Source organism: Natrix helvetica (assembly GCF_964273705.1).
Source record: "Natrix helvetica genome assembly, chromosome: 2".
In the NCBI taxonomy this organism is placed as follows: Eukaryota; Metazoa; Chordata; class Lepidosauria; order Squamata; family Natricidae; genus Natrix; species Natrix helvetica.
The window spans coordinates 113,933,427-113,957,281 of record NC_138552.1 but is presented as its reverse complement, the minus strand read 5'-3'; the positions used below and the strand labels follow the sequence as shown (position 1 = coordinate 113,957,281).

Here is a 23,855-nt window from a genome sequence, read left to right as displayed (position 1 = left end):
ATTGCTTGTGCTTGCATAATGTTGAATTCCAATATTGCATGATCTTACATAGACTTTATCTGGGTATCCTGACAAAGAATAGAAACCATAAGAATGAGTTGCTGTATTTTATATATTTATGTATGTTTTATTGTCATTTCATTAAAATATTTTTATTATAAATATTTGTTTAAAAAGTTAAGCAAATTTGGAAGATGTCATTCACTGTGACTTTATCTTAAATCAATCATGTTCTTGGATTTCTCAATATTAAAAACAGATGTTTGAAGGAAAGGAAAAGCGTCTAGAATTGATTTGTGAGTTACGCACTACACATGCACTTCAGGAAGATGGACAATTGTTGAAGAAGGCTGAAAAACAAGTGACTTTGGCCTTACAACGGCAGCGGGATTTGCATGAACATAAGGTTTGGCTATAAATGGAGATAATTGATTTTATAGTAAATTATTTTTGCAAAATATATGCAACAGAAGCTGATGATGGCAACTTGCCATCTGGGGAAGAATACGGTATTCAGGGCAGTTTTCAACCAATTTCAGTCTTTGGTGTTAATTAGAATAGTTAGAACAGCGGTTCTCAAATAGTGGGGCGCGCCCCCCTGGGGGGGCGCGAGGCTCCATAAAGGGGGGCGCGAAGGCTCCCTTTCCATCTGGGTGCAACGGCGGCGGCGGCGGCGGCGTGGGCGAGGCATAATATATCCCGCCTGGAAGTGGCAGCACTTTGGACTGTGGATTTTCATTGGAGCCGCGGGCTGGAGCTGTGCAAGAAGCCTGCTCGGGCGGGGGTGGGAGGGAGGGAAGCATGGCTGTCCCAGGCTTCCCTCCCCCCCCCAGCCCAAGCAGACTTTTTGCACAGCTCCAGCCCGCGGCTCTGATGAGTCTCTGAGCAGTCCCCAGCGCTGCCACTTCAAGCCGGGATATATTCTGCCATGCCCTCGGCGGCGTCTTTATGCAGGTAGCTCGTCTCCCCGCCAGCAGCTCCACCGCCAGCATTCCATCTGGAAGCGGAAGCGCAACAGCCGCTGTTGGGGAAGGGACAAAGGGGCGGCGCTCGCCCGATCTTGCCACCGCCACCCCTTCGCCCCTGGTAACGGCGACTGTTGTGCTGCTGCTTCCAGCTGGGATGCTGGAGGAGCTGCTGGCAGGGAGGGAGGGAAGAAAGGGAGGAGGGAGTAAGGATAGACAAGCAAGAGGGAAAGAGGAAAGAAGGCAAGCAGGCAGGAAGGAGGCAGAAGGAAGGAGGGAAGAATGGAACTGGAAGGGGGGCAGGGAAGGAGGGAGGGAGAAAGGAAGGATAGGAGGATAGGGAAAGAGGAAAGAAGGCAGGCAGGCAGGGGGAAAGAGGAAGGAGGGAACTGGAAGGGAGGCAGGAAGGAAGGGAAGGAGGAAGGGAGGGTGGAAGGAAGGATAGACAAGCAAGAGGGAAAGAGGAAAGAAGGCAAGCAGGCTGGAAGGAGGCAGAAGGAAGGAGGGAAGAATGGAACTGGAAGGGAGGCAGGGAAGGAGGGAGGGAGAAAGGAAGGATAGGAGGATAGGGAAAGAGGAAAGAAGGCAGGCAGGCAGGGGGAAAGAGGAAGGAGGGAACTGGAAGGGAGGCAGGAAGGAAGGGAAGGAGGAAGGGAGGGTGGAAGGAAGGATAGACAAGCAAGAGGGAAAGAGGAAAGAAGGCAAGCAGGCAGGAAGGAGGCAGAAGGAAGGAGGGAAGAATGGAACTGGAAGGGAGGCAGGGAAGGAGGGAGGGAGAAAGGAAGGATAGGAGGATAGGGAAAGAGGAAAGAAGGCAGGCAGGCAGGGGGAAAGAGGAAGGAGGGAACTGGAAGGGAGGCAGGAAGGAAGGGAAGGAGGAAGGGAGGGTGGAAGGAAGGATAGACAAGTAAGAGGGAAAGAGGAAAGAAAGCATGTGACTACGGTGGGAGACGAGGAAAGACCGGTGTGCTATGTTATGCAGAGGTGTACTTATAACAATTTTATAGACAAATTATACTATTTACAGTCACGCGGGGGGGGGGGGCGCGAAATGTTTTCTTCTTCCTAGGGGGGGCATGACAGAAAATAATTGAGAAGCACTGAGTTAGAAGGTTGGGATGAGTGTTAGGGAAGTTCATTCCTATGGTACATCAATCTATAATTTTACATCCCTGGGAAATCACTTGTTCTGTTCAGTCCAACATCAAAATTGAAATACTAAAAATAAATATTCTAGTGTTCTTCTTCAATGTTGTTATGTGAATTAAAGAGCAAATGTCTATGAAATATTCATAAAAATTACAGTAAAACTAAACTAAAACATTAAAATGAAAAAAATGAAGCTAACATCTCAGAATTATTCCCCAATTATTTTTTTGTAGTGGCTCAGTTAGGTAAGCAATGGTTGCTGAGAAATCATTAGAGAACATAAAGCATAACTATCAAATTCTCTAAATTTACAATATCTACTTTTTGTTGTTATATTGTTTAGCACTTCTGAGGAAAACTTTGGAAGCCAATTGTTATTTGTGAAAATATGTAAAGACTTGTTCAGGAAAGCCTGGTTATTTTCATGATATCAGAACTAAAATAATTTCAGTCCCCCCCTCAGGGTGTCAAATTCTGGTGTCAGACTCTAGGCTTGGACATCACTCATTCAAGATGATGTTGATGGATTTATAACTCACATTTTAGTATAACGCAGAGGGCTTTTTAAAACATTAGTTCTGAAAAGCAGATAAAATTACTGAAATGATAAACAAATTAAATAGGAATGAAATATTCCTGTACTCCCCTTAGATGTCTCTCATGGAAAAGCATTTGGCTCGTGTAGAAGGAAGAGTCCTTGCAAATATGTTGGATTTCCTCTCTAAAGAACTGATTCGACTACAGGATGAGCGGAGAATACATGCTTTTGCTATGTTAGCAGAAAGGCAGCGCCAAATGCGGGAAGCAGAGGAAAGTGGACGTCGACAGGTGGAAGAGAGACGCAGACGTGAAGAGGATGAGATCTTTAGACAGGCAAGTGTGGGAAATACTATTAAATATGCTCAAGGGGGTTTAAGGTAGGTCATGGCACAATTGAATTTGTTCAGATTACATCAACAATATGCCTTAATCCTGTGTCCAGTATGTGCAGAGGTAATGTTTCTGTGAAGAAGACAAGGAGGAAGTCAAACTGTTGAAAGTGGACATAACTTACAGCTGAAGTAGCACTGTATTATCATCTTCATCTCACATCATCCAGTTTTCACTAAATGCTTCTTTAGCCTCTTCATTGGCAGATTAAATCTGGATCATGCTCTGCATTTAATCACAATAGTAGTGGGGTATTTCAGAGAGGGTGATTAAAGTACAATTACTTATTTACACAAGACCAATAGGAAACATTACAACAGTAAGATCAATAAGGAGGATTTACTTCATTTAGAGACCTAGGAGTTGTCAATGGGTTAGTGTTGCATGTAGGCCACCTGGGAAGACCTCTTGGCTAGGAAGGGAATGTCAGGGGGAAAAAAACACCCTGGAGAAGTCTGAGATCAATGGACCGGGCTGATTCCCTTCAGCATATCATTTGAGATATTAAGAAAATAAAATAAAAGTCTTTGAGAAGTATTCTAATTAATAAACAAACTTTAATAATAAAATAAAATAGAAAATAACTAATTGGTTACATTTTGATAATAAAAGCTCCGGTTGCCAGCTCCCTGGCAATCGGACAAAGAACAAAGGAATTAGTTCTGGAATGTGTGACGCATGCGCAATAAATCACTTTCAGATAACATTTTGTTTTATGACCTGCGCAATAAAGCTTTCTTAGTTTAACTCTTGAATGTCAGTTCAGTCAGTTCAGGCCTAGCAAACTTTTTAACATCGTGACACCCCTTCTTTTGCTAGTCTGGGCTGACGTCATCAAATCATCAATTAAGGCACATCTTCTTTCGCAGATACTCGTGTTGATTTGTGGCGAGTGGTTTGTTAAGCATATCAGCGATCTGATCATGTGTAGAAACATATTGCAATTTAACAAAACCTTGCTTAACTAATTGCTTTGTGTTTTGATAACGAATGTCAATGTGTCTGGACCTAGAACCTGTAAAATGTGACTCAGAAATATAAACCACAGATACATTATCTTCCATCACGGTGATTGGTCGAATCGGACGTGTCCAGATATCTGTGATCAAAGCATCAAACCACGTTAGAGAATTACAAGCATCTGAAACACAAGCATATTCAGCTTCAGTAGATGAACATGAAACAAAACTCTGTTTTCTCACTTGCCAGTAAACAGGACAACCATTTAGGAACATCATGTAACCAGAAGTGCTTTTGCGTGACTTCTTGTCACTCGCCCAGTCGGCGTCAGCAAAACAAATTAACTTTGGTTGATCAGTGTGTGTTGGTTCTAGCAATAACTTCATGTGTTTGGTGTGTTTCAGGTATTTCAACAACTTCTTAATGCATGACCAATGAAATTGTGTTGCCTTACCTACGTGTCGTGATAAAAGATTAACACTAAGTGCGATGTCAGGTCTGGCCCAACTACTAATGTATAATAGTGAACCAATGACTGAACGATAGTGTTTGATCCTCGAACTCAGGACTTGGTTCATGTGTTAAGTTGTGAAAATCTGTTTGCATGGGTGTCTTTGTTGTGCTAGCATCTTTCATGTTGCAATGATGTAGAATGTGGTCAATTTTCTCTTCTTGTGAAAGACTAAACCCCTTCTGTGTCTTTTCCATTTGAACACCTAAATAAGTGCTAATGTGTCCTAAAGATTTTAGTGTGAAGTATCTCTGCAAACTTTTGGCAAAAATCTCACTCATTTTCTTATTTGGACCAATATAAACAATATCATCAACATAAACAAGAATTATCTCATATGCATTGTTAGATCTTTTTGTGAACACGCATTCATCAGTTTCGGACTTAATAAAGCCCATTGAATTTAGTTTGTCAGTAGGACATAAATACCACATTAAACCTGACTGTTTCAGACCATAAAGACTTTGTTCAGGAACCAGGTATCCCCTTCTTGCTTTCGGAATCCTGGAGGGCTTCTCACGTAGATCTCTTCATCTAGGTCTGCATGTAGATAAGCTGTGTCCACATCAAATTGGAAAACTTCTAAACCAAGAATAGTTGCAGTGGTTAAAGCAATTTTTACGCTTTCAGTTCTGACTGTTGGTGAGTAAGTGTTTGTGTAGTCCTCAGGATAACGTTGAGCGAAACCCTGAGCTACAAGTCTAGCTTTGTATAAAGACTCACCATTTGGTTTCTTCTTGATTCTGTAGACCCATCGAGTGCCAATGGCTTTCTTGTTTGCTGGAGGTTTTGCAGGTGTGAATACATTAAGTTTCTTTAAACTGTCCATTTCATCCTGCATTGCATCATACCATTTGTCTTTTTTCTGAATCAGGAAGCTGTTTGATTTGTGTGAATGTCTCAGGAGGAAGAGTAACGTTGCAAATCAAAGGTAATGGTGATTTTGTCAGTTGCCATGAATAACGTTGTGGAGGGATTCCTTTTGTGGCCCTCTTGGAACGTCTAGGAGCAAAAGACCAGTCGTCTTCTTCTTCTTCATCATCATCCTCGTCCTCACGTTCGTCGCTAGCATCAGCATCTGCGGCTTGCGAAGACGGAACATCAGGTTGTGAAGGACTGGTAGAAGGAATATCTGCCTGCGAATTGTCATCAGGCTGCGTGGCATCTGGAACACCATCTCTAGGAAAATAAACTTCAGGATCATTGGAATGAATCCTGGACCAGTCAATATCTTCCTCAAAATTAGCAGATTGTGAAATGACAATCACATGTTTAGTATCAATGAATTTGTACCATTTTGAATTATCATCAATACCCATAAATCTCAGTCTCTTTGCTACTGTACCTCCCTTTCTTCTTTGACTTAAGGGACTGTTCACCATAGCATATGAACCAAAAATGTGGAGGTTCTTGAGATCAGGCTTGTAGCCATACAGCATGTAGAAAGGTGCTTGATTGATTACACTGCTCCAAGTACGGTTGACAATGTAATTTGCATACTTGATTGCTTCACCCCAGTATGTGTTACTGAGATTGGCATCTTCTAGAAGACAACGCATCATGGTTTGTAGAACCCCTTGTCTTCTTTCTACGACTCCGTTATGAGCCGGTGTATATGGAGCAGATGTCTGATGAAGAATTCCATTCTTACGCATCCAGTCCTGGAAACGCTGAGACATGAATTCTGCACCACGGTCACTCTGGATTCTGGCGATGCGAACTTGGTATTGTGTAGAAACAAACACTGCAAAGTCTTTAAAGATCTGAAAGGTCTCAGATTTCTCTTTCATAGGATATACAAATCCATATCTAGAATGATTATCTACAATTGTTAAAAAATACTTTCTGCCACCAAGTGTTGGTGGGAAAGGACCCACTATGTCAGTGTGTACCAAATCAAAAATGCGTGTTGACCGGCGTGTAGCGTGTTTTGGAATTGCAGTCGCCTTGGATTTAGCCTTTTTGCAAACCGCACAATCCAAAAACACCTTACACCCCTTTAGATCCAAACCTTTTGCGAACTCCGGCATCTTTCTAAGAACACGGAAACTGGCATGTCCCAATCTTCTGTGCCACTTGTGAATACACCTGGAATGCAAAGGTTTACCAGTTAGTGAATTCTCAACATTAACAGTTTCATGAGGACCCTCAGGCTTGCTCTGAGCAACCTGTTTTTGTTTTCTCTGTTTGTTGGCTTTAGGAGCCTTTGGCACAGTAACGTTTTCTCTCTCTGGGCCAACTCTCTCTGGGTCTGCGTTGTGCCTTTTTGGAGTTTGCATACTTGCCTGTGCTTGCCCTTTAGGCTTTGGCTTTAAGTAATAAACACCACCAATCAGCATAGTTTCAGCAATAATATCTCCATCTTTAACTAAGTAACTTGCTTTTTCGAGGTGGTGAACCTGGAACTTTAAATCTCTAGACAAGTGACTTTGACTAAGCAAATTACTGGTTGCTGAAGGTATGTAATAAACATCAGGGATGTGTGTATCGAGCTCTTCAATGTAAACAGTTCCTTTTCCCATAACCTTGCAAGTGTGGTTGGTGAAGGAATACAGTTCTCGATACTCGGGCTCTGGTTCGCCCATCTCTGTGAAAAGTTCCCTTCTGTGGGTAACGTGCACAGCTGCTCCACTATCTAAAGTCCACAAAAGACGTCTGTCGAACTTTGGATCAGGTTGTGGAACGTTGGTTATGGCCAGTGTTACAAGTGGAGCTTGTGGATCACGCCTTGGACCACGACGACCTTGTCTTCCGCCTCTACCTCTGCCTCTGGAGTCTGTTCCTCTGGGCTGGTACGTGGCGGGAGCTGGAACTCATTGGGGACAATCCCGGGTGTCATGTCCCACACGGTTGCAGGTGTAGCATTTTGGCATCCTTGGAGCGTAGCCTCTTCCTCGGAAGGGACGTCTGGCTGGAGCCTTTGATGCTGGAGGTCGTTGCAGATGTGGTGTAGCTAACCTGATAGCTTCCTCTTCCACTAAAAGTCTGCAAACGTGGTTAACTGTGCGTTGAGCAATAGGCACGTAGTTAATCTTTGCAACAGCATCTTTCCATTCATAATTCAATGAGTTAATGATGATGCTAATCATTTGGATATCATCGATTACATGGCCATTTTGTCTCAATTCACTTCTCATTCTTTTCAGTTTGGTCAAATGTCCACCAATTCGTTCACCAGGTTTCAACTTCGAACCATGGAACTCAGACATGAGCAAACATGAAGATTCAATTGAAACGGGCCTGTAGCAATCTTCCAAAATAGCCCAAATTTCTTGGGCAGTTGCATCAGGTGGAAAGATACCTTGGATCTCAATTTCCATTGACATGAGCAAAGTCGTGATAGCTCTGTTTTCCAGGTCTCTCATTGCAGGTGTCCATGGCTGAGGAGGAGGATTAAAAATCATGGAATGTGTGCCTTCTCTTCGAAGCAAGAGCGCAATTTCACTGACCCAGGCTTTATAATTCTCTCCTGACTCCTTTAATTTGGACTCACCAGTCAAGGGGGTGACTGTGAATACCTGCTGAGGAATGTGCATCGGAACAATTTGTTGATCTGGTTGCAAAGCTGGTTGTTGAACCAGGGGATGCTGGGGTTGCATCATTGGCCTTTGCGTGGCAACATCAAATTGGCTTCCTCGAATTCGCCTTTGGCTTTGCCTTTTTCCATCTAGGGAGGATTCAGCACCACCAGGGGGTGTTGAAGACTTAACCTTTGGAGGCAAAATTTTGGCTTCTAAAGGACTCATAGCTAATTCTTTAAAACTTTCATGAAGCTGCATCATCTTTTGCTGTAATAATTTTTCTCCGCCAGCAGATGGCAGTGCAGCCTCACTTTTTGGCTGCAGCCGTCTATACGTGTGCGGAACTTCAGTTGACTCAAAGGGACCACGTGACCTCGGTGACGTGTACATGTCTCTTTGTTCTGATTGACCAATGAACTCTGTGGGGTGTGTCTTAGGCTGTTGTTTTGAAGACAAGATGACGTCCTCAGACATTTTGGGAGTGGGGGACCTCCTCCTACTCCTCTTCATCTCCTCAAAGCACTCTCTCGCCTCCCTAGCATATTTTTCAAAACGCTTTAATTGATAAAGGTAGCTTTGCATTTCTTCGTCATCATCTGGGGAGGATTCATAAAATCTGCTTTCTGCGTGGGAGGATTTTTTCTCTGCCAGCAGTTGCCATTCATCAAGTGTCTGATAATCTGCGAGGGTCTGGGAATGGAGTGTCTTTGGTAAAGTGGGAAGTTTTAGCTTGGCCCCCCAAAATTCATAATCTCCTGGAGATATTTTAGAAGGAGGAACCACTGACCTCGTTTCGTAGATCTCGCGTCCTGTAGCTCCTTCCCCCACATCTGGCTCGGCACCTGAAGGAATTTGTTGTTCCTGAGCACGTTTTGATCTTGCTTCTCTGTGTCTGAGGGAGCCTCCTTGTCAGAAGAAGCTGATCCATCTGTGCTTGTCCCATCTTTCTTCTTCTTTTTTTTTCGACATGGCTAATTAGCCTTAGTCGGTTATCTTAAGATAGCACGAAGGGAAAATACAGCCATAAATTGTAGCCATCTCAGCTTGTATCATCGACCAACCTCTGCAACCAAGTTGTCAGGGGGGAAAAAAACACCCTGGAGAAGTCTGAGATCAATGGACCGGGCTGATTCCCTTCAGCATATCATTTGAGATATTAAGAAAATAAAATAAAAGTCTTTGAGAAGTATTCTAATTAATAAACAAACTTTAATAATAAAATAAAATAGAAAATAACTAATTGGTTACATTTTGATAATAAAAGCTCCGGTTGCCAGCTCCCTGGCAATCGGACAAAGAACAAAGGAATTAGTTCTGGAATGTGTGACGCATGTGCAATAAATCACTTTCAGATAACATTTTGTTTTATGACCTGCGCAATAAAGCTTTCTTAGTTTAACTCTTGAATGTCAGTTCAGTCAGTTCAGGCCTAGCAAACTTTTTAACATCGTGACAGGGAAGGCAAAAAAAAATCCCGAAATATCCCCAAAATGACAATTTACACTTGTATTATTATCAAGAAAAGTGTAAGAAAATGTTTGTTTGTTTATTGGATTTATATTGCCACCATATTCTCCTATGGCAACTCAAGGCGTCTTACAAAATATAAAACCACATTTAAAACAATAAAAACTAACAAAAAGAATCAAATAAATTAATGTAGTACAATATAACAAAATCTCCTCCCATTCTCTGCCCCAGTGACAGCAGATTACACGAGCCATTTAATTGGCTATATTCTTGACATTCTTGACATCTTCCAGAACTTAACTCAAGGCAGAATTTACTATCCCATATTGAATATGTTGTACATTTTTAAACAATTAGGTCTAGAAACATTCATTAAAAGAGTATTGAAAGGAACAGGAGTCTGATGTGATAGATTATGTTATCCATGTGTAGTATAAAAAGTGAGTGAAGCAGGACAATTCCAAAGAAAAAGAATAGTGAAAAATGATCCAAATAATAAATTATTCCTAATATAAATATGTTTACAGCAGTGAGGAAAAATTCTGATTTCAGTTTTTTTCAGGTTGTTAAAGTACACCAAAAAACAGTTGATTCATATCTAGAAGACGTTATCTTGAACAGCATGGAGAGTACAGCTGAAGAACAATCTAGGGAAGAGATTCAGAGAATGGCTGTAGAAATCAACAATATTGCTTATGAAATGGAAACACGGTATGTGCTCCTGAGGAAATAGCATTCATAAAGTGAACATAACAAAAGTGGTTGTGGTACCATAACGACAGATCTTCTGGTCTAGAGCTAACTAATTGCATATAAATACAATTTTTATAATACACAAAATGAACGTTTTACAAATTTTTTCTATCTCTGTGTGTACAGTATGGGTATTCCCCCCCAAAAAACCCTCTGAATTTCAGACTCTTTGGGAAATCTCTCTTTGTGTTCATTTGTGCTCAATAATCTTTCTTTTCTTTTTTGAAAGTTCTTTTCTGAACTTTCAAATAATCTGTTCTATTAACTCACTCCTTGTGTGATTTGAAGTTAACAGGCTATCACCTGTACATTTTTTAAGTGATCTCCCTTCTCTCTTCATGGAAAAAATGTGATTCAGTTTCTTCCATTTTATTGCAGCAATATTTTTTCTTATCATTTTAATAATTGTGTATGGAGATGAAATGTTACTGATCCTGTAATAGGATTGAAATAAATGTGGACTAAAGAACATTTCTTTTTCCAGATGCTTTTACCTGCATTATTTGAACAGATGGTGAGGTTGTCTGATTGATTGGTACATGAATAACTTATACTTGGTATGAAAGAGAAACTAACTTTTTTAAAATGCCAAAAATGTAACCATTTTCATTTATCTGATTTCCCCCCCTGTAGCCAGAGTAATTTACAGTCAGAAGAGATTGTGGCAGAGCTAGTTTATAGCTTCCTGATCCCTGAAGTGAGAAAAATGACCATTAAGGAGAAAGGTGAGGAAAAGAGCACCTTTTTACCTCTTGCTGTTAATTTGTATTCTGGCTGCTTTGTTCTATGCAATGCTTTATCTACTGAACAATTAATTCAAGGTAAGTAGATTATCAGTAAACCTCCAGCAAATAATGGGTAACTTTGGTCCTTGATAAAACACATTAACCAAAATAAACTTCGCAAAGAAACAGAATCTGTTGGGTTCAGTCTGCCAATAATTGTGTAATGGGGTCTATAACTTAAAATTGTAGAGGTTTTTTTTTAAATCTTTGCAATTGTACAACCAGGCTGTGTGCCAATACAAAGCACAGATCATTTGGATCAAGGCAGGAATCCTTATTCCATCCCAGACAAAGGGTTGTCCAATCTTTTCTTGAAAACCACCCGCAATGGAACACCCACAATTTCAGGAGGCAAGCTGTTCCACTGATTAATTCTTTTCACCGTCAGGAAATTTCTCCTTACTTTCAGGTTGGATCTCTCTTTGATGAATTTTCACAAATTGCTTCTTGTGCTGCCCCCAAATGTTAACGAGAATGGATCGACCCCCTTCTTTATGAAAACCCCTCAAGTGTTGGAAGACTGCTGTTAGATCTCATTAGGCTAAACATGCCTAGTTCCCTTAACCATTCATTATACTATTTAGCCTCCAGGCCCCTTATCTTTGTTACTCCTCTTTGTACTCTAGGACCTCAGCATCTGTTTTATATTGTGGTGTCCAGAATTAAATGCAATATTCCAAGTGTGGTCTTACCAGTGCAGTATACCAGTGGTACTATCACTTCTCATGATCTTGATGGTATCTCTCGCTGTTGATGCAGCCTAGGACTGCATTGGCTTTTTTGGCAACTGCAGCACACTGCCGACTCATACTTAAATGGTGGTCCACTAGGACACCTAAATCCCTCTCACAGGCACTACTGTTGAGCCAAGTACCACCTATTTTGTACTTGTGCATTTGAATTTTTCTGCCTAAGTGCAAGGACTTTGGAAATCATTAAGTTATGAAATTAACTTTTATTTCTTTGGTCCTTGGTGCTAACCTTCATCTTGAGGAAATACTTGTAATTCCATACAATTATTGGGAATTAGCTTTTAGTGATACTTGTTTACTGCATTTTGCATGCTTATCTCACCATTATATTCTATATTTCAGATGCCTAGGCTTGTGGCTCAATATAGAGAAATAATTTCTACTTTGTTAAGGGTCTGTTGGGACTTGTTTGATGAGAAAGAGCTAGTTATGTCACATCTCTTGTAGTAGAATGGCTGGCACATCCTAAAAGGTTGGGTGTCTATACTATCAGAACCCCATATTGCATTGAAATAGGTTTAGTTACAGTCCTGTGCTTTGGAAGACGGTTGTCTTCATATGTGCATTTCTATGGAGAGGGCAGAAAAAAGGATAACTGAATTTTGCCAAACCCATTATTGGTCTCTCTCTTTCTCTTTTTTCATTTTTTTTCTCAAAACAGTGAGACAGGCTCAGAGAAAGCATATTCATGCTGCTCATCAGATTATCCATGGAAGCACAGAGACAGCAGTAGAACAGCTCTTTTCCCCAGGGTTTCAACAGGCAACCAGTGTAGATATTCCTCAGATCGGATTGCTTTCTGTTACACCTACTGGTCAAGATGTTGCTAAGCAGCAGGAAATCAAGCCACCAGACAGTCAAAGCCAGGAAGATAAAATGCACGGTCAGCCCTTGCACTGAATCTGCCAGGTCTCCTGAATAATGAAGCAAAAATATGGTATGTTTAGATGAAGGTTCTTTCTTGCATTGCCTCCTTGAGGATACTACAGTGTGTCTATCTAGTGAGTGCCTGTCAGTCAGCAACATTGTCAATAAACTACTGCTGCTTTAACTTTGAAATAGATGCAGTTTGATTATATGTGTGTAATTCTGCAAGGAAATGCTTTGGGAAAAAGCAAATCTGTCCACCATACTTGGGGCACAAGGGTGGGGGAAAATTCAGACTGATAGAAGTGTCTTGAATCCTCCTCCCATGGGCTGAAAGAACATGAGCAGTTCTTCAGTTACGATCCTATGCTCCAGCCACTAGGATCACTATTTCATGGAAATCAATACCATTGGATACCAGATGTGCCATTCCCCTGGGTGGACAAACTGTGCTTTTAAAATAAATAGGCTAATATAAATATTCTTAAGAAGGCAAAACCTATATGATCTTTAAATCAACTCACATGTTCTTTTATCTTAAAATTTCAGCAGGTATGGGGATTCTGCCATTTTCAACTCAATTTCAAAAGCTTTCATGCAAGCAAACGGTGGAGACTTTTTAGGCTATGTAATTTGCAGTTGGCAAAAAGAAAGAAAGGAGATAGCCAAGCTTCCTTTAGCAAAGAAATCCCCCTAGACCAGCGGTTCTCAACCTGTGGGTTGCGACCCCTTTTGGGGTTGAACTACCTTTTCACAGGGGTCGCCGAGGAGCCTCCCACAATTTCCTACAATTAATAACTTTATTTTGTATTTGCTATCGTATTCAATGAGAAAGAAAGAAAAAGAAAGAGGGAAAGGGAAGGAAAGAAAGGAAGGAAGAAGAGAAAGGGAGAGGAAAAATAGAGAAAAACAGAAATGAGAGGGAGGGGGAGAGAAGAGAGAGAGACCCTATTCCCACAGAAAACACTGAGCCATGAAACCTTGGTATGCATGTCTGGGGGGGATGTCATGTGACTGGGTGGGAGTGATGTTGAGTTGGCCACACCCACCCAGGTTTTGTGGCTCCCAGTGTTACCTAGTAGCAACGAAAATAATTTTATGGTTGGGGGTCACCACAACATGAGGAACTGTATTAAAGGGTCGCGGCATTAGGAAAGTTGAGAACCACTGCCTTAGACTATCTTTAGGGAAGGGCACTGGGCAGATAAAAGAATGCTCTGTCCTATGTATAGTGGAGACAGGGCTTTAATAATAATACAGTTGTAATGGTGCATTCTTAGTTTGACCAATAGAGATCATGGAACAGCTAAACATTTCAGAGACATTCTAAAGGAAAAAGCAAAGCTATTTTGAGGGGAGAAAATCTTAATCTGTTAAGCTTTTTAATGTTTTCATTGAGAAAACACTCTCTAAGTTCAAATGCAAATTTCATTTCAGTAGCCTGCAATTTTAGAAAATAAGTATTTCTGTAAAGTTGCTAACAGCCAGCATTCATGGCAATCCTCAAACATTAATAAATAATATTGCATTGCTTATTAAAATGAACAGAAATAAATGCAAGATGTTGAAGGCTAATTTTGAAAGCATGTGAATTTGGCACTACAGGGTAGTTCCCAAGTTGCAACCACAATTGAGCCTGGAATTTTGAACGTAAGTCAAGGCGCACACAAGCACTTTGCTCAGTGAGCACAATCCCACCACTCCTGTTGCAGTTGTTAAGCAATTGCATTAAGTGGAGCATGGGAGTGCCCCAGGGTGGAGGAAGTTGTGGGAAGCCTGGCACAGGCGACATACAAGCTGGGATTAGGGTAAGTCACAGCCACCACAGCCCAACCCTGCATTGCACTACTCACTGGTGGCAGCAGTAAGCCTGGGACTAAAGTCTAGGGGCTCCTGGGACACTAGTCCAAGAGTTAAAGGCATGAGTCCACCGATGTTCCTCCATCAGACTTCCAAAAGGTCAATAGGGTCAGGGCCAATCTAACTTCAGTGAAGATGTCATTCCAGAGGACAGGCAGTGTCACAAAAAAGCTTCTGAATCCCATCACATGACATTCCTTTATAGATGGGATCCATAATATGCCTCTTCTGCTGGGCCTGATGAGATGGGGAGCTGTAACGGGGGAGAGGTAGCTCTCAAATAATGCGGCCCCAAACCATATAGGGCTTTGTAGCTTATTAGCAGGATTTTGAATTAAACCCAGAAGCAAACTGGCAACCAATGCAGAGGTGTAACATGCATTGATCCAGGGACATCCATAACTACCACATTTTACCCCAGGCGGATTTGCAGCTTCCTAGCTACTTTTCAAGGCAGTCTATATAGAGCACAAATTCAGAAATCTGTTGTGGCCCAGCCGGTGCCGGTGCCGCTGCCACCAGACTCAGACAGCGAGGTGTCCTCTGAGTCGGCTCAAGAGGAGGTGGGGGACCCTGGACAGGGTTCCGACGCTGAGCAGGGCGCAGAGAGGCTGGTTGGCCACCAGGGGGCGCCTGAGGCATGGAGCAGTGGTGAAAGCCAAAGGAAGGGGGCTCCTGATGTCATGCCTTGGAGCAGTGGAGAGGAGTCACAGGACAGTGAGTCAGACAGCAGTGAGCTATTAGATGCTCGTTACCGACGTGCTACCCGGCGTAAGGAGCAATTGAGCAATTACCGGAGGTAATGGCTCTCAGCTGCTGATCATTAGACTCCTCTCCAGACTATAAAGGGACTGCTTGTGGACACACCCTTTGCAGGAATCAACTGATCATTGGAGTTGGAGAAGCTCAGATCTGTGTCGTACTTTGGCAGGCTGGATTGCTGCTAAAGGCTTTACCTGGATTACTGTCAATCTGTTCCCTGGACCTTGGCTGCTAAGGTGATTATCTGGAGCTTGGTAGCTGGATTGCTGCCAAGGGGTGTCGCTGTAGCTGGATTGCTGCCCAGAGTGCTATCTTGACCTTGGCAGGCTGGATTGCTGCCAAGGTGGAACCTGTATGTCAATAAACATCTTTGAAGAGACTTTGTGTCGGAGTGTCTTGGTATACAAGAGGAGGGGGTCAGAACAGAAATCCATATGGGAAACCAGGGCATGAGTGAGTTGGTGTAGACCCTTCTGAACCAGGATCGATGTTACTAACAAAGGCCTTCCTACTCATGACTGACAACTGTCCGTCAAGCAAGAATAGTAAGTCAAGAAAAACATCACTTCCAGCGATGATGTCATAGCGGAGTGAGTGAAGGAATGGCAGCTCCATTTACTTTGCTCGAGTTTTTGTGTTGGAGATCCTGAAAAGGACAACATCGGACACACAGGGTACGGCAGGAGAGAGGGGAAGCTTGGGGAATGTTGTGGAGATAGGCAAATAGACAGCTCAAAATCAGCGGCGATAAAGAGAGAGAGAGCACGCGATTTCCTTTGGCAGTGGAGAGGTTCGGGAGCAGGAAAGAAGGAGGGAATGTTAGAGAGACTTTGACAACAAACACAGGAAAGTTAAAGTCTGGCGATAGAGGTGAAGGCTATACTTAGAAGATGAGCCACAAGAGTGGATATACGGCAAAAAACCTGTCCTTTTGTGGGGGGGGGGGAAAGACTGGAATGGTAAACGAAGAAGACAACACAGCGCCATCTAGTGAAGAGAGAAAATAGGAACTAAGTAAAAGAGAGATTTGATAAGTGGCAGATGCAACTTGCCAAATAGTGACAAGAGGAAAAGAAGGAACTTTTCAACTTTTGAAAGCTTGATTGTGGAAGTAAGGGGGAAAAAATGTTAAAATATATTGAAAGAAGAATTACAGAATAAATTGAATTGTATATTTTGTAAATAAATATATTTATTAAACAAGTTAATAAATTCAATAGAATATTCAGCAAGGAAAAATAAAGAAAAGAAACAAAAAAAAGAAATACTAGAGAAAGCACTCAAAAAATCAGAAACAGACCTGCAAAAAGATCCACAAGAAATAAAAATAAAGGAAAAGAGAGAAGTGATAAAACACAAATGGAATTCAATGGCATAAGAGGAGATGGCCCAGAAAATTAAATTTGCCAAACAAAATTTCTTCAAAAATGCTAATATGCCAGGAAGATGGTTAGCACACAAATTGAAAAAAGAAAAGGAGAAAAAAATAATATACCAACTACAAGATGAAAAAGGAACTATACAACACCGGAAGGAGGAAAAAAATACATAATACAGATTTTTTGGGGGGGAAATTATACAACAAAGAAAATATAACACAGGATAGTATTGGGCAATATTTGAATAAAAGGAATTTACAAGAAATTGAGGAGATGAAAAGAGAAATGTTAAACAGGAACATTACAGTGATGGAATTAACGGAAGCAGTGAGGCGACAGAAAAATAACAAGACATCAGGCCCGGACAGAACACCTGTAGAATTCTACAAAAATATACAAGAACCAATAGAAACAGTAATATTAGGCTTGTACAATGAAGCACTCATAGAAACTAGGTTACTACAAACATGGATGGAAGTGTATATAACACTCATACCCAAAGAAGATTTGGACCACCAACAAATAAAAAACTACAGACCAATTTCACTACTGAACACAGACTATAAAATATTCACATCTATAATGGCGGAAGGACTAAAAAAATACTAAATGAAATTATTCATGCAGATCAAAATGGCTTTTTACTGAAATGTGTCAACTTCTAAAGCATTGCCATGACTATTATCAGGTTGGCATTCAAGGGAGGATTCCATGCATACCTTCGGCCAGAGTTGGATCTCATATTTCTACATCCTAGTTTGTGAATATGATTTATGACGTATGACAGAAGGGAGGAGATTGAGGGGTAAAGTTCAAACGCAATTAAGCGAAAGCCACTTAAGGCTCCACTGAAGTCCGTGCCAAGATGTTAGTCCTAATAAATGAATGGGTTTTTTTTGAACTTTCTCTCGAGGCTCGTAAATTAATTAGGTCAGCTCTTGGGAACTTCACAAAATGACAATTGAAAAACAACATGAGAATAATATATAAATACATTAGAATACTATGAAAAACACCAAGGGAAACAAGCAGCATTGATCTTTTTAGATGCCCAAAAGGCCTTTGACAATCTGAATTGACAATTTATCATTACACAGCTAAAAATTATGAGATTTGGAGAAAAAATTATAAAAATGATTGAGACAATATATTTGACACAAACAGCAAAAGTAATAATAAATGGAAAAGTCACAGAAGAATTGAATATTTGGAAGGGAGTAAGGCAAGGATGTCCATTATCACCCTTATTATTTATCCTAACATCAGAAGTGCTATTAACAGAAATTAGAAGGAAACAAGAAATAAAGGGATTAAATTTTTTAAAAAAGGAATATAAAGTCCAGGCATTCGTAGATGATATAGTATTCATTCTAAAAGAGCCATTAGAAACAGGAGCCAAGCTAATTAAAAAAATAGAGGAATTCGGCAAAGTAGCAGGACTTAAAATTAATAAGAGCAAAACAAAGATTATTTCAAAAAGTCTTGCCAAAAAATGAGAGCGAGAATTAGAAGAAACTATGGGTATGCAGATAGTAAAAAAGGTGAAGTACTTAGGAATGCTCAACAATTAAAGAAGATAATTATGGCAAGACAATCCAAATTTTTAAAAAATATTTGAAAATTTGGAGAAAACTGCAAATTTCGCTAACAGAAAGAATAGCTGTAGTTAAAATGAACGTCCTGCCAAAAATTCTGTTCCTATTCCAGGTAACACCAATAAATGTAGGGGAGAAAGCAAGCCAGGTGTCTCTTCCCCCCCCCCCCCGCAATGATAGGCAGCAGGACAGGCAGTCAGGTTATATCAGAGGGATAGGTCCCGCTACCAATTCCAGAATAAGAGGCTCTTTTGAGGGGGAGGCAATCGCTCCTTCCGCAAAGGGAAATAATTTAGAATTGCTTCCTCCAATTGGTGTCCGTCTTGCCTTATTCATGATTATCGATGCCACTCAGGGTAAGGTCTACCTTTCCCCAGAGCGTAAGGAAAGCATTACCCAGTTAGTTAGGCAGGTTCATAGGGAGCGGTCTGTTCCTGTTGTCCTTCGGTCCAAGCTGCTGGGGAAAATGATTTCCTGCATCACCATAGTGCTGTGGGCCTGCCTCCACACCAGGATGCTGCAGTGGATGCTCCTGCCGCATCAACACAAAGGCACCACCGACGCTTCCTTCAAGGTCAAGGTTCGTTTGTCCCTGAGGATGTGGCTCTAGCTGCCCTTTGGAAGGGGTCAGTCTTCAAGGACCCACACATCAGACACTGACAACAGATGTGAGCCTATTTGGCTGGGGAGTGGTGGTGAACTCACAGTTGGAACAAGGTCAGTGGTCCCCGGCAGAATTTAGGCACAATATAAACTGGTTAAAGCTGAGAGTGGTCCATCTAGTGCTCAAACACTTCACTCCACAAGTAACCGGTCAGCATGTGTTGACACTGATGGACAATGTTGCAGCCAAGTCCCACATCAACAAATGGGGGCACCCACTCGGTGTTGCTATGGCAGGAGGCGTTCAAATTGGGGACTTGGGGGGAGCGTCATCTATTGCTGACGGTGGAGCACATCTCCGGTGTAAACAACGAGCAGGCGGACTGGGTCAGCAGGGTCACTGTCGATCATGGGGAGTGGCAGCTTCAGACCCAGCTGTTCTGTCAGATTTGTCAGAGGTTTGGCCAGCCGCAGGTGGATCTCCTTGCCTCACCAAACAATGCCCAGCTCCCCAGATTCGTATCCCAATTCCCAGCTTGAGGAGCAGAGGACTACGATGCCAGTGTACAGGTTCTGTTCACCTTTCCCCCCCTTCCCCTCATTCCTGGGGTGCTGAGGCGGGTGGTCAGAGAGAGTGGAGGTGATTATGATAGCACCCTTCTGGCGTCGCAGACTGTGGTTTGCGGACCTGCTGGACCGCTCCATAGAGCCCCATTGGAGGATTCCAGAGGAGGAGGTTGTTCTGTGCTAGGGGGTCCTGCTCCATCTGGATCCAAAGTGGCTCCAGTTGACTGCCTGGCACTTGAGCGGGAACATCTAAAGGTGGCCAATTTTTCCTATAGGGTGATCAGAACAACCGTGGCCTCACACAGACAGTCCACCACATGCATATACAATGCCATTTGGATCTCATTCGTGACCTGGTGCAGGGGGGTACATGTGATTCTCACCGAGCCTCAATCCCTCAAGTCTTGGAATTCCTGCAGGATGGGTTGGAGAAAGGCCTTTCTCACAACACCATCCGTAGGCACGTGGCGGTGCTATCTACAGTACTGAGGGGGGGGAGAGGTCTAGATCACTTGCCCAACATCCTGTGATCAAGTGATTCATTAAAGGGGCTGCTAATCTCAGGCCACCGGTTGTTCACAAATTTCCCACCTGGGATTTACCGCTAGTGCTCCAGACACTTACGGAGGGACCTTTTGAGTCATTGAGGACGGTTAGTACTCAGTATCCCACCCTCAAGATAGTCTTCTTGGTGGTGGTCTCTTCCGCCAGATGGATTTCGGAATTGAGTGACTCATCATCTAGGGAGGATCTTTGCATACTCCACATAGATCATGTGGTGCTTCGCTTGGACCCTTCCTTCCTTCCTTCCTTCCTTCCTTCCTTCCTTCCTTCCTTCCTTCCTTCCTTCCTAAGATTAGTCAGTGGACCAGACGAGCCGTCAACAGCGAGTCTTGAGAGACCATTCTGGGAGGAGTTTGACTCTGTTGCCCCCGAGGATTTGGACAGGTTGCGTGGACGGCTACGACCCACCACATGTTCAATGGACCCGTGCCCCTCCTGGCTGGTACTGGCAGCCTGGGAGGTGACACGAGGCTGGCTTCTGGGCCTGGTGAACGCCTCATTGGGTGAGGGTTACTTACCAACCGCCTTGAAAGAGGCGGTGGTGAGACCCTTGCTCAAGAGACCTTCGCTCGACCCAATGGAGCTAGCTAATTACCGTCCAGTCTCCAACCTCCCCTTCTTGGCGAAGGTTGTTGAGAATGTGGTGGCGCAGCAGTTTCCACGACACCTGGACGAATCCGACTATCTAGACCCACGCCAGTCCGGCTTCCGACCCGGGCACAGCACTGAGACAGCCTTGGTCGCGTTGGTTGATGATCTCTGGAGGGCCAGAGATAGGGGTTGTTCCTCTATCCTGGTCCTATTAGACCTCTCGGCGGCTTTTGATACCATCGACCATGGTATCCTATTGCGCCGGTTGGAGGGGATGGGAGTCGGAGGCACCGTTCTGCGGTGGTTCGGCTCCTACGTCTCCGACCGGAAGCAATGTGTGTTGACAGGGGGGCAGAGGTCGTCCCTGAGGCCACTCACTTGTGGGGTGCCGCAGGGGTCGGTCCTCTCGCCTCTCCTGTTCAACGCATATGTGAAGCCACTGGGTGAGATCATCCGTGGCTTTGGGGTTGAGTACCACCTGTACGCTGATGACACTCAGCTGTACATTTCAACCCCAAACCACCCCAACGAGGCTATCGAAGTGATGTCCCGGTGTTTGGAAGCCGTCGGGGTCTGGATGGGGGACAACAGACTCAAACTCAACCCCTCCAAGACCGAGTGGCTATGGGTACTGGCACCTCGGTTCAGCCAGCTGACACCATCGCTGGCCATAGGGGGCGAACAACTGTCCCCTGTGGAGCGGGCGCGCAATTTGGGCGTCCTCCTTGATGCCCAGCTGTCACTGGAGGACCATGTGGCAGCCGTGGCAAGGGGGGCGTTCCACCAGGTTCGCCTGGTGCGCCAATTGCGCCCCCTACTGGACCGGAGTGCCCTGCGCACGGTCACTCATGCGCTGGTGACGTCTCGCCTGGACTACTGCAATGCCCTCTACATGGGGCTTCCCTTGGGACGCATCCGGAGACTGCAGCTAGTTCAGAACGCAGCCGCGCGGGTTATCATGGGGAGTACACGTTACTCCCACGTAACACCGCTCCTGCGCGAGCTGCACTGGCTGCCTGTGGCCTTTCGGGTGCGTTTCAAGGTATTGATCACCATCTTTAAAGCGCTCCATGGCATAGGACCTAGATATCTGCAGGATCGCATCCTACCACACACGTCCCTGCGACCTATTCGCTCACACAGGGAGGGACTCCTCCTGGTGCCATCCGCTAGGCAGTGTCAGCGGGCGACACCTAGGAGTAGGTCCTTCTCTGTGATGGGCCCAACCCTCTGGAATGACCTCCCCCCCCGACATTCGAACCACCACCGACCTCCGTTCCTTCCGTCAAAAGTTAAAGACTCACCTATTTCAATCAGCTGGCCTGGCACTTTCTTAGTTTTACCTCCCGGGGATTTATTTTAATTGGGTTTGGGTTTTTAATTGGGGATGTTTTTAGGGTTTTAGAATATATTTATTTCTTGTACAGCCTATCTCCTCCATCCAAATGTATTTAATTGTTTTATGATTGTATTTTTATCTGCATTGACTGTACACCGCCCCGAGTCCCTTTTTGGGAGAGGGGGCGGTCTAGAAATCCAAGAAATAAATAAAATAAAATAAATAAATAAATTAACACTCCTTTTGACAGGTTGTGCTGCTGGATTTTTGCCCGACTCCTTCCAGAGATAGAGAGCGGTCATTGCATAGGCTGGACGTCCGACAGGTGCTGTGCATTTACCTGCGGTGTACCGCTTTGTTTCAGCGCATGGAGGCGCTGTTTGTGTCCTTTAGGCCTTCCTCCTTAGGGGCTAGGGTTACCCCTTCCACCATCAGACGCTGGATAAGGTTGGCGATTTCTACCGCTTATCAGTCAAGGTGTGTTCGAGTCCCGGCTGGCATCATTGCCCACTCAACAAGGAGTGTGACGACCTTGGCGGCCTGGTCTGCACAGGCTCTGTTCGAAGACATATGTCGAGCGGCTGCCTGGGCTTCGCCCACGCCATTCATCAAACACTACTGCCTTGATGCATATGCTTCGGCTGAAGCATCATTTGGGCGCAGGGTTTTGCAGATGGTTTTGGAAGCCCAGTCTTCTCATGCTTCTTAGTTCCTTCCCTTGGGGAATAGGTTTGGCATCTCCTACTACTGGACATTTCCCCATTCCTATGGAGAATGACGGACTTATCTGAACTGTATTCTTGTAGGATGGGGAAGCATCCAGGTCCCTCCCTTAGATAGTTTCCACATGGCTTAGGGGCACACGTAGAGCTGGGGAGGCGGGTGCATTTCCCTTCTGCCTTGTTTGCAGGTTGTTTATATCTTCGTTGAAAGTGGAGTCACGCATAGGACGCAGAGAGGCGTGGCTTCAAAATTAACTCAGTCTAAGGGCAGATTGGCTGTGAGAATATCCCACTCCTGGATGCTTTCCCATCCTACAAGAATACAGTTCAGGTAAGCCCAACTGTCATTCTAACCTTAATTTATGATTATAATAAATTATATTATGTATGTATGTATATGTGTGTGTGTGTGTGTGTGTGTGTGTTGTATTTGTGCTGATAAATAAATAAAGGGAGACTCGTATGGATCCATTTCAAGCTATTTAGCTCTCATCAGCTAGCCATACCCTTACTGGGATGGTGGAGAACCGGTGGTGCAGTGACTAGCAAGTCTGCCTAATATATAACACATCCCAGGTTCGAATCCCAGTAAGGGTATGGCTAGCTGATGAGAGCTAAATAGCTTGAAATGGATCCATACGAGTCTCCCTTTTTTTATTTATCAGCACAAATACAACACAAATATAAAAAGGCAACATTAAAAATAAAAATATGGGTTTCTGCCTGCATGGTTTTCTGTGATGAGCCGAAGGACAGTGAGCTCCCTCCCATATTTGGGCATACCAGGGGTTGTAACACAAATACATACATACATACATACATACATACATACATACATATACTATTTTTCACTTTGTGGTTTCTACTTTTTATCTTTTATCTCTATCAGTCATCTCTTACTGTTTTTGAAGTTTCATCATTTATTGATTTTTTGGTCACTCTTTTATTTCTTTCTCTTGGAATCTTATATTTCTTTCTAACATTTTCATACCCACTAAATATTTCCTTCTGCTTACCCCTTGTCTCCTTCTGCCGCATCCTTTGAGCATCCACCCATAGTCCTTTCTTCTTTTAGATATTTTTGTGTGTTTTTTCCTGTCCTATTGTAAACTTTTAAGGGATTATCTATTTGATTCATACTTATTATACCTTTCTCTTTATTGTCTTCATTATCATTACTTCTTGTATATTATTTTGGCTTGTCTCCTCC

General features: G+C 43.2%; 1 protein-coding gene across 4 annotated transcripts in view; it reads left to right on the top strand.

Annotated features, from left to right (window-relative positions):
* Positions 1-12,835, top strand: part of CFAP91 (cilia and flagella associated protein 91) — a 35,986-nt gene extending 23,151 nt beyond the window's left edge. For all 4 annotated transcript variants that reach the window (XM_081940257.1, XM_081940256.1, XM_081940254.1 and 1 more), the window contains 5 exons: positions 260-406; positions 2,766-2,987; positions 10,069-10,217; positions 10,893-10,984; positions 12,458-12,835. In XM_081940257.1, coding sequence (XP_081796383.1) covers positions 260-406; positions 2,766-2,987; positions 10,069-10,217; positions 10,893-10,984; positions 12,458-12,696 — 849 coding nt within the window. In that variant the 3' untranslated portion in view covers positions 12,697-12,835. The remainder of the gene's footprint in view (positions 1-259; positions 407-2,765; positions 2,988-10,068; positions 10,218-10,892; positions 10,985-12,457) is intronic.
* The last annotated feature ends 11,020 nt before the right edge of the window (positions 12,836-23,855 follow it).